Source organism: Rhinolophus hipposideros (genome assembly GCF_964194185.1).
Source record: "Rhinolophus hipposideros genome assembly, chromosome: 20".
NCBI lineage: Eukaryota > Metazoa > Chordata > Mammalia > Chiroptera > Rhinolophidae > Rhinolophus > Rhinolophus hipposideros.
The window spans coordinates 53,475,254-53,486,141 of NC_138066.1; the positions used below are offsets into that span (position 1 = coordinate 53,475,254).

Sequence of the window (10,888 nt, forward strand, 5' to 3'; positions counted from 1 at the left end):
AGTCACAGCTGACCGTTTATCAGTGGGGCCTTGTTTGCCCGTAGGGTTGTTGTTAGGGTGGAGGGGGGCTTGTACCCTCTTCTGATGGGGTAGCCTGGGTTCTGTTACGTTTCCACACAGAAAACAGCCGCCCCCTTCCTTCACAGGTGGTCAGGGGTGGAGGGTGATGGAACAGCAGCGTTGCCGAGCCTGGCCTTGCCACCGGTGCTAACCCTGGCGCCCCGTTCCCTGCACGAGCACTTCCGACCCCCGCCCCGACGGCACTCACTTCCCTTGCTCCTGACATGCTCAGTGGCCTGTTCCCATCATCAGTGCATGTCCCGTCTGGTTTGGGGGCTCACCACCTCCCTTTCAGACATCATTCAGCACTGTGGTTTGGCAGTCACGTCTGAGGTCCCGCCCGGGTAGCCAGGCCCTCCCTGTACAGACAGGCAGTCAGGACCCCCCCAACGCAGCTGTGAGGAGGATTGTCTTGCTCACAGTGAAGTGCTGTCGTATGTCACCCTCTGGCTTTGCTTTCCTCAGTCCACAGTCTTAAAATCTGCCTTCTCCTCCAAACTTCACAAGGCCTGAGTGCAGCGGGAGGGCTGTCGTCTGTCTGGTGGCAGCCGATTTGGTTTTCTGGAGGAATTGATAGAAAGCTGTAGGTTGGTTACCAGCTAAACCCTGTGCTAGAACAGCACAGCACATACCTGTGGTCGTGGAAGGTCCTCAGTGGCGTATAGTAGTTTGCTTATAAACAGTTTCATGAGCCCTTCACGTTGCCCAGAGCCGCTGACACCCTCAGGCGGTAGCTGTCCATTGCGGCCTGTGGCTGGCGTGCTGCTTGAACAGTCACTTAGTAGGTGGCCTGTCAGCTTGTGCTTGATGGGTTAGATCCCTGAGGCACTTGAGGCGTGGCTGGCAGTGCTCCGCGAAGGCCACTGCGGGGTTTTTGGTCATTACCAGTTAGAAACTAGCATCGTTCCGCTTGCCAATTTTAAGTGCACACATTTGGGTGAGTGCATGAGACAGCCCGCATGCAGGACTCACCCGGCTTTTCCTGACCTTTCGGAGATTTTAGGGTCAAGTTTGCTGCCAGCAGTTGTCCAGGTTCCGGGGGGGAGCTTTCCTCAAATCCTCTGTAAACTGAGCTTTTTGGAGTAGAAAGAAGGGAGCAGGGGTTGAAAGAGAAATCTTCTCTCCGTGCCCTGCTTCCCAAGACTGCTGAGGGACAAATGAGCTGTGTACGGAAGTGCTTTGCCAGATTGGTGACTAGAAGGTGGTGTCAGCACTCGGCCTCCGGCTCCCTTCTCTCTCTTCCTGATTTGCCGGGTGCTCCATCCTGCATTAATTCACCTTAAATGGCTGTGACAGCTTCTGTAAGGAAACTATTTTAAAGCATTGGCTTCTCTGGGCTCTGCGTCTCCAAACGGAGAGGGTGGCAGGAAAGGTTCAGTGTCAGCAGTGATGGTCCTTGGTTTCCTACCTGGAAAAAAGATGAAAGCTGACGGTTTCCCATTGAAAATGGCCTGTTTCCTTGTGGTGTGGCCTCAGGCACCTCAGCTCCTCTGTCACTTATGGGAGGGGCCAGCTCCTTCCAGCAGCTTCCCACCGTCTCTGCCCTCTGCAGGAGCCCAGCGCCCAGGGGTCTGCTTTGCAGGGCACTAAAATGAAGCACATTTTTATTTCTCGGAAAGGAAGTATATGAATTCTACGTATTTTTTTATGTTTCATAGAATTCAATTCGCCACAATCTCTCTCTGAATCGTTATTTCATCAAAGTACCACGTTCCCAGGAAGAACCAGGCAAAGGCTCATTCTGGAGGATAGACCCTGCCTCTGAAAGCAGATTAATAGAGCAGGCTTTTAGGAAAAGACGGCCTAGGGGCGTGCCTTGCTTTAGAACCCCTGTGGGACCGCTCTCGTCTAGGTAAGGATAAGGCAAGCAGACCTCACCTGTGGTCATACCTTCACCTGCCGTACGTGGGAAAAGGAAGGAACTACCAGATGCATTACGATTCCATTCTGGGGTGGGGGTTGGGGGTGGGGGAGAATTGGGTGCCATGTTTCTGTTTCTCGTGGTCCGAGACAGTTCAGATGGTTTGTATAGTTTTACTTGAGCTCCCTTCCCATGGAGTAGCGGCTGCCTCATTGAACCCATCGCACACTGTAGTGTGGTGACTCAGTGTCATGGTCATGGCAGTGTCCCTCTCCCTTGGCATGTGACGAGCCCTCAGAAAGCTGCCTGGGAGCCGCTTAAATTCAAGGCTGATTTGCACAGCGTTCATTGCCTGATTTTACAGCCACCCATTTTTAGCTTGATTACTGGATACTGTTTTTAAACAAAAACCAAATGACTGTGACCTGAATCTTAAGCCCCCGCTGCCCGCTCGCACATGGCCAGCTCCCGCTGCCTGACTGTGGACAGGCTGTGTAGAGGGCACCAGCCAGCCCGGCCTGCGCTGGGCGTGTGACAGTGGCACCCGGCACACGGTGGCCCCCGCCCGGCCCAGCGAGGCTCGCTGAGTGTCCGTCCATAGCAGCTGTTCATAGAGAAAGTAAGACTTATGCACATGGAGTTGGTTGGCAGAAGACAAATGACACCCCTTTTTGCAAAATACACTTACTAAAACGAAAAGGCTGCGTTACAGCTGCTTTACCTTTAAAAACCCACTGTCTTCTCTTTGGTAACGCAGAAGTGCCCCTGCCTCTCCTAATCACGCCGGAGTGCTGTCCGCTCACTCCAGTGGCGCCCAGACCCCTGAGAGCCTGTCGAGGGAAGGTTCCCCGGCCCCCTTGGAGCCCGATCCTGGCACCTCACAGCCCAAACTCGCTGTCATCCAGGAGGCGCGCTTTGCCCAGAGCGCACCAGGTGAGCCGGGCAGGTGTGTCGGGAGGGCCGCTCACCAGGAGTCCTCGGGTCCTCTGTGCCTCGTATGTGAGACCTGTCCCGCCCCTGACGTTACGTTATAGGCTCTGAAAACTGGTAGCACTGAGAGTTTTAAAACATCACTGAACATTTTCTTGTGTGAACCGTGTGTAGGTGCCTGAAGTCATTTAGAATTAACCTGTTTCTGTTAGTTGCTTCATTGTGCACAAATCTATGAAAAAGATTTACCCCAGGAGGAAGTAACATCAGTCAGACAAACTGGACTCTGATTGGCAGCAAAAGTGTCCTTTAATGAATAGGTGAGCATTTTGCAGTTGGAAGTCGCAGTGCACAATAGAAACGTGGGCCCTGAAACCATGTGCAGTGTGGAACTGCGCACACTGATTCTGTGATGGCTCCCAGGGGGCACATGTCTGCTTCTACACAGTGTCATTCCAGGCCACGCTGCTGACACCCACCTGCCTGTCCAGCTGCTGTCATCCGTGTCGTCTCCTTCCTTTCACTCCCAACCAGGAAGCGCACGGGGGGTCTGTGGGGCTTCTCAGGGCCCCACTCTGTCTGAATATCCCAGTCTCCTCGCCCCCGCTGGACGGTGCAGACGTTATCCCCAGGGCCTCCGTGGTAGTTTCCTCCTAGTGCTGCCGACGTTTCTTTTTCATGAGGAAAAAGCTGTGGGAAGAGCTGTTGTAAGAAACCTGAGTACAGCAGAGCTTGTGCTTTTGGTATTTGTGTAAACAAGTGGGACACCTCCATTAAAATACTGTGTTTCTCTCTTCACGAGCGGATGCACTGCAACAAGCTGAAGGGGCCGCGCCTGTCACTGACCCATCTGCGTCCCTAGGGAGTGGCCGCGGTCAGTGGGTGTGGGGCAGCTGGTGGGAGGCACACGTAAGCCTCACGCCTGCCCCGTGTGCTCTGCAGGCTCACCTCTGTCCAGTCAGCCCGTTTTAATCACTGTGCAGCGGCAGCTGCCCCCGACCATCAAGCCCGTTACTTACACTGTCGCTGCCCCCGTGACCACCTCGACCTCCCAGCAGCCCGTCGTGCAGACGGTTCACGTCGTCCACCAGATCCCAGCAGTGTCCGTTACCAGCGTGGCCGGGCAGGCTGTGGTCACTCAAGCAGCCGTGCTGGCCCCCCCAAAGGCAGAGCCCCAAGAAAATGGAGAGCACCGCGAAGTGAAAGGTAAGCAGTGGAGGCCTCCTGGCTGCACCCGGGGCTCCCCAGGGGCTGCCTGTCCAGCGTTTCTGATGTGCGCTCGCTGTAAACTAGTGAGATTTCCACAGCTTTGCAGTGATATTAGAGGCTGTCATTTCTCTTTTCTTTTCATTTTAGTGAAAGTAGAGCCCATTCCTGCGATTAGCCATGCCACTCTAGGCGCCGCCAGCCGGATCATTCAGACGTCACAGACCACCCCTGTCCAGACGGTCACCATTGTGCAACAGGCACCTCTAGGACAGCACCAGCTGCCAATAAAAACTGTAACACAAAATGGGACGCACGTGGTGCCAGTCCCCACCGCTGCCCACGGCCAGGTGAACAGCGGTAAGCAGCTCGTTCCAACTCTTACAATGTTAACTTTTTCTCCTTGGGGGGGCACCAAACAGCACTGCGGGACACCTGGTCACGATTTCATTGCTTGTTGGTCGTTCTGTACCTTCTTTGGAGAAACGTCTAAGTCTGCCCAGTTTTTCATTGGGTTGTTTATCTTTTTGTTATTGAGTTGTAGGAGCTCTTTATATATTCTGGAACTGGCTCCTGATCAGAAATAGGATTTGCAAATGTGTTCTCCCCTTCAGTGGGTTTGTCTTTTCACTTTCTTGATAGTGTCTTTAATGCACAAAAGTTTAACTTTGATGAAATTCAATCTATCTGTTTCCCCTTTTGCTTCTTGTGCTTTGGAGTCGTATCCATTGCCAAGTCCAAAGTCCTGAAGACTTACTCTGTTCTCTTCTACTGAGAGTTCTATAGTTTGAGCTCTTACATTTAGGTCCTTGATCCATTTTGAGTTAATTTCTGTGTATGGTGTGAGGTAAGGGTCCCCAACTTAATCCGTTGGCGTGTGGATGCCCAGTCATCCCAGCACCATTTGTTGAAAGGACTGTTCTTTCCCCACTGAGTGGTCTCGGCGCCCTTGCTGACAGTCAGTTGACCTCAGAAATGGGGGTTTATTTCTGTCAGCTCTGTTTCACTGATCTTCATATCTGTCCTTATGCAGGGACCACACTGCAGCTTTGTAGAAAGTTAAAATCAGGACGTGTGAGTCCTCCAGCCTTGCTCTTCTTTTTTTCACTTTTAGATACCTTGCAATTCCCTGTGACTTTCAGGATGGGTTTTTCTGTTTCTGTTTAAAAATAAATAAATAAACAAACAAACATCGGGGGGTTGCATTGAATCTGTACATTTCTTTGGGTAGTAATGACATCTCAATACTACATCTTCCTACCCATGAATGGGGCATGTGTTTCCATTTATTTAGGTCTTCTTTAGTTTCCTTTGAGCAATGTTTTGTCATTTTCAGTATAAGTCTCGTAGTATTTAAGTTTTGGTTGAATTTCTTCCTATTTTATTCCTTTAGATGTTTACCCAAATGGAGTTGCTTTCTTAATTTCTTTTATAAATTGTTCATTGCTACTGTAGAGAAATACAACTGATTTTTGCAAGTTGATCTTGGATTTTCTACATATTGGAGACATGTTCTCTACACAGAGATGCTTCACTTCCTTTCCCGTTTGGATGCCCTTTATTCCCTTTTCCTGTCCAGCTGCTCTGGCAAAACTCCCAGTCGTGTTTCAGAGTAATGGCAGAGCGGGCGTGCTTGTCTTGCTCCTGGTCTCAGGGCACAGCCCCCAGTGTGTCACCGAGGCTGATGTCAGCGTGGGCTTGTCCTCTACTTGCTTCTGTTCAGGAACATGCACCCTAGTCCTGGTTTGCCGCGGAGTTGGTTATGGAAGGGTGTTGTGTTTCGTCCAGTGCCTATGCTGGGCTAAGATGATCGCATGGGATTTTTCCTTTGTTCCTGTGTCGCTGGGGTAGCTGCCCCTTTCATATGTTGAGTTCTGCTTGCTAACAGTTTGTTGAGGATATTTGTGTCATGTCCATCAGCAGTGTTGGTTTGTAGTTCTCTTGGTTTGTTGTGTCTCTGTCTGGCTTTGGTATCAGGGTAATGCTGGCCTCATGGAAACAATTGGAATGTCAGGCCCCGGGCCAGCACACGGTGAATCCTCTCCTGGCAGATGCTGGGGCTGCTTGCACTGCTCCCCAGAAAACCCAACGTGCTCAGGCCATTCCTCGGGCTCTCAGCCCCACTGGGCTGTGCTTCTGGTCACAGGTTCAGTCACTGTTTGCCAGGGCTCTTGGGGGACAGCAGGGGTCAGAAGGAAAGGTCGCAAAAAAAAAAAAAAAAAGGTCGCCTCACCTTGCTGACAGTGTCCTCCTATTACCCCCAAAGAGAAGTCCCAGCCAGACCAATGTCTCACCTCCCATCCTCATAGGTCTCGTCCCTTCTGCTCAGAAAATGGCCCCAACCCTCCAGTCCCTGCTGCGCTGGGATCCAGGCAGGGCTCTCGCTGTCACCCTGCTCGTCCAGGCCCTTGCCTGCTGTGAGGGAGGTTGGGGGTGGCCCACGTCTTCATATTAGCTCAGCCTTCCAGGGACTGCGTGCAGAGCCCTAGTTGGAACGAGCAGGCATCCGCTGGACCACCCGGCCCTGTGTGTCCCCGCCACATGTGCAGGGAGGAGCTGCTCAGAACCCCCAGGGGTGTGACAGGCAGAGCCGCCTCCCCTGTCAGCATCATTCTGCCGCTGTCCATCTGAGGCTGACGAGAGCGGGATGCTGGGGGCGGGGACATCCCACAGGTGGCCTTGGTGTTTGCAGGATTCACCTGCTCACCGCAGCATTTGTGCTCCCCCCCCCCCCCACCGGCTCGCTCATGGCTCTGGCCTTGGCCACACTGCAGTTCTGGGGACGAGCAGGGCCGAGCCCTTCCCGTCCTGCCCCTCTGTCCACATGGATCCTTTCTGTTGTGTGTTGGGGCCATGACATTCAGGTGTTGTCCTTTTGCTGTTGACGGACCCCCAGCACAGTGCTCATAGGGCCTCGTGTTCCAGGCAGAGGCTGGTAGGCCCCCTGGAGAGAATGTGGGTGTTGGAGAGCTGCCGCCAGGCAGGTCTGAGCTGGGTGTTACGGAACCAGAGTAGATGCAGCAAGTTTTCGAGCCACAAACACACAGCCAAAAGGGATGTGTTGATTCATGGTGATGGCGGGTCCTGTTTGCCCTGGGACGGCGGCTCAGTGCCTGCTCACCGGGTCTGCCTGGTCCACTGGGTTCTAGGCACCGAGTTCTTCACATCTGTGTCAAGCACATCTTAGTAGGTGGTGCTGGGCTTGAGCAAGGAATGTGGCTGTGTGGATGGCGCCCGGCGTCCCTTGGAAGGTGACAAGTTGTCTGCCCGCTGTGGTACTGTGTGACCGAGGGCTGAGCGTCCTGATGGTAAACACGATGCCCGCTTCCTGCTTCCACAGTGGCCTGGATGGCCTCCCCAGCGGGGTTGTGTGGCTTCTTAGAGGGTGCAGGCTGGCCTCCCGCAGAGATGGCCCCCCACAGCCGCCTCTCACCTTCAGCACAGGAAGCTTGTCACCCCAGCACGTGGCTGGTGTTGTGGTAGGCATGGCCACTTCTGTCCAAAAGTACAGAAAGGAAAGTCAGGTGGTTTTGGTAACACCCCTACGGCCCTTGGCCCCAGTGCTCAGTGGGCGTGCAGAAGTGGCACGATCCAGGGGGGGTGGGCACTCGGCGTGGGCTTCTAGTCACAGGTCCATCGGCTTCCCATTTCCAAGCGCCCTCTGCACATCTGGGCCAGTAGCAGGGCTCTGCTTCCTGCCGTTTGACAGGCCTGAGAGTTGTGGGCTGATGCCATGTCCATGGCCCTCACTGTTCGTTGCTTTCGCCTTTCTGGGGGTTTGCTTGTCACCGGTAGCGGCAGGCCCCGCCCGCTCTCAGCGTGGCTGGGGAGCCCAGCGATGCCCTGTGTGGAAATCTGGTACCCTGTCCCCGGATCCCTCCCTCCTGGTAGCTGGCCGTCACTGTCTCTTAGAGCATTCCCAGGCTTTGCTCACTTTCCCACACGACCGTCAGCTCCCATTCTGCTAATGGTGCCACAGCTGCTCCTCCCGGAGTGCCAGTCATTCAACCAGACGGCCCAGTGGCCAAGTGCAGCTGGGGCTGTGGTGTGTCCGCCTGCCCTGGCCACCACAGGCGGCTGCACAGCTCTAGGTGACGGGCAAACTCACAGTGGAAGTGGGTCAGGGGCCCCCACCTCTGGCCTCCCTGTCCCTGAAGGCATGGCCTCAGCAGAGCTGCACCCCAGCGTGCTGTGGGGCTCGGGGACCTGTGCCTTCCCAGGCCGTGGGCTTTTGGTACTTGGGAGGTCCTTGCCGGCATCCTTCGTTGGCTGTCGGCCTCCAAAGCCCCTTGGGGCCCTGCTGCCCTGTGTCACTTGAAGCCAGTGCTGGCACATGCTGCTCCTTGTCCCCGAGGTGGCCAGGGCTGAGGGTCTTGGCTGTCCTTGGCTGGTCCAGTGAGACTCAAGCAGGCTGGCATTGTCCCGTGAGCATGTACCCGGCAGTGGCCCCGGTAGGTCCTGTGAGGGTGAGAAAGCACTTCTTTCAGCCCAGTCCCGCCCTGTCGCTGAGCAGAGGCTGAGCGGCCCTGCTTTTGTCCGCCTCCTGGAGTTGGCCTTGTGGCCACATCACTGCATGGGAGGGAAGTGGCTCTTGTCCCACGTGGCCTGTGAGGAGAAGAGGGGGCAGGGCGTGGTGCCAGAGCCCGGGCCACACCCCTCCTCGCGCCTGTGGGGTCAGTGCGACAGCCCAGCCAGCTGCTGTCTGTCCCACCTTTGACCTCAGTGTCCCCAGGGATGTCAGGACACCACCCTCTCTGAAGTGATAAAAAAGATGCCAGCTGTTAATAACCAGCCCCCGCCCCGCAGTGACGTGCTGCAGGCCCCTGTGCCCATGGCCACCTCGGTGTGGAGCCCACGGGAGAAGCTGAGCCTGGGGTCTGACGCCCTGTGTCTTTGCAGCGGCCGCGAGTCCTCTGCACATGCTGGCGACACACGCGTCGGCCTCGGCCTCCCTGCCCACCAAGCGCCAGAACGGCGATCCATTGGAGCAGCCGGAGCTGAAGCGGCTCAAGACCGAGGACAGTGACAGCATCGTCATCGCCTTGAGCGTGGACACGGCACCGACGGCCGGGAGGGAGAAGGGCGTCCAGAACTAGCGCCCGGACAGCTTTTCTTACGTCACTGTCAACTCTGTGGTGCCAAAAGGAGACACTGCGTGTCACCGACGCTCGGAGCGCACCCTGCGGTTGGACTTCACTCAGCACTGAAAACACAAACCCAGGTGGCCTTACCGCTCCTTCCTGTAGAGACAGGCCTCACCTGACCCAGCCACCGCCGGCTGCTCAGGCAGCATCTCCCGCCCAGCGCCATCTTTTCCCCGCTCAGGGGCTGCTGCCGCCCTCAGGACCCGCGGGACTGGCGCCGGTGAACGAGTCGACATCTGTTGTTCTCACGTGGAGTTAGACTATTGTGAGGTGAACTTTCTTTCTTTACAGAACAGTGGGGTCTTTGACATTTCAGATCACTCCATTTCTACCCTGGGAACTCGGAATCACACTGGACCTGTGGTGTGGAATTCTTTTGGAGAAAAGAAACCGTAGTTTTGTTTGTTTTCAGTGTTTGTTTCGGCCTCTGGAATGATTTACTCTTCAGGTGGGGCTGACAGCTGCACAGCTCCCGGGACAGTGGCTGCATTTCAGCGTGTAGGACGACAGGCAGCCAGATGCCCAGGCACGTGGATGGACTGCGGGACTCGGGCTGCACTTCTCTTTCTTGCTCCTTTCTGTTGTTTGTTTCTCTGTGTTGGCTTTGTCCCTGGCATAACTTCCCACTCTAAAACGGTCTCCTAAGTATGCTGTATGTTTAAAACGACAGAACTGTCACTACTCATTTGGCAAACAGATTCAGTCTTTTATCACCCTTTCAAATAAATGTCACAGATCTCTCTGTGGCACGTTTGCTATTCGAGGTGCCGTCCGCCGGCTGTGTGCCCTCCTGCGGGGGTGTCTCGGGAACTCTGCGTGACCACGAGGGGCTTGGAAGCAAGCACATGGCGTTGTGCATGGGACACATCAAGGTCATTTTCTGAGCTGTAGGAAATTCCCTTCGACCTTCCAGAACTGAATCCACTACTAAGGCTGACTTCTCTCCTACAAAAAATCAAATCGAGAGGAAAGGAAACAGGTGAGAGAATGACAAGTAGGAGTCCACCACGGCCTCGGCCCCACCCCACCGGGAGAAAAGCCCTCGCCCTTCCAGAGTGTTCGGGGAGCCGGGCCGAACAGCCATGCAGATAGAAAGATGGCTTTGGCCTTATTGTGAATTTTTAAATGTCATCACCATAACGTTATTTATTTAAATGTAGTTATTTTGGTATTTAAATTTTTTTTTTCTTTTTTTTTAAAGAGAGGAAAAAACCCTGTATTTTCCTGGTGGAATGAAATGGCTCAGAATGGTATATTTAGGCGATTTTAAAACATTTATTATTTACCTAAAGACCAAATATGATGAATCTGTTCAAAGTATTGTGTGTCAATCCACAGTATGGAGCTGTCACAATGTTACTGCAGATAATGCATATTAAAAATTATGAAATTACTGCACAGTAGCTGGATTTATAACTCAGCCATTTAAAAAATAAAACGAAACCATCATGTGAATGAGACCGTGTGTGCGACAGTGGAAAACTGAACTTGCAGACTGAAGCACGATGGGGGCTGCAGGGCAGCAGTGTGTGTCTCCCCGGCATTTTTATTTGTCTTTTTACCTAGAAGGTTTGCAGTTTGCAAAATAATTTGGACGGCGCTGTGTCCTATGTGTGGGGTCAGGCCACTCTCCCAAGTGGTCCAGACCCGTCTGCACGGCTCCTGAAGCCCCCCAGCTGGGAGCTCT

At 54.0% G+C, this 10,888-nt stretch overlaps 1 protein-coding gene across 1 annotated transcript in view; it reads left to right on the forward strand.

The window, feature by feature from the left end:
- The window catches only part of FOXK2 (forkhead box K2), a gene marked incomplete at its 5' end in the record, with an annotated part of 40,793 nt that extends 30,137 nt beyond the window's left edge, over window positions 1-10,656 (forward strand). The window contains 5 exons of the mRNA XM_081030044.1: window positions 1,719-1,912; window positions 2,679-2,854; window positions 3,794-4,057; window positions 4,208-4,417; window positions 8,957-10,656. Of these exons, the coding sequence (XP_080886170.1) occupies window positions 1,719-1,912; window positions 2,679-2,854; window positions 3,794-4,057; window positions 4,208-4,417; window positions 8,957-9,153 (1,041 nt within the window). The 3' untranslated portion in view covers window positions 9,154-10,656. The remainder of the gene's footprint in view (window positions 1-1,718; window positions 1,913-2,678; window positions 2,855-3,793; window positions 4,058-4,207; window positions 4,418-8,956) is intronic.
- Window positions 10,657-10,888: the final 232 nt, after the last annotated feature.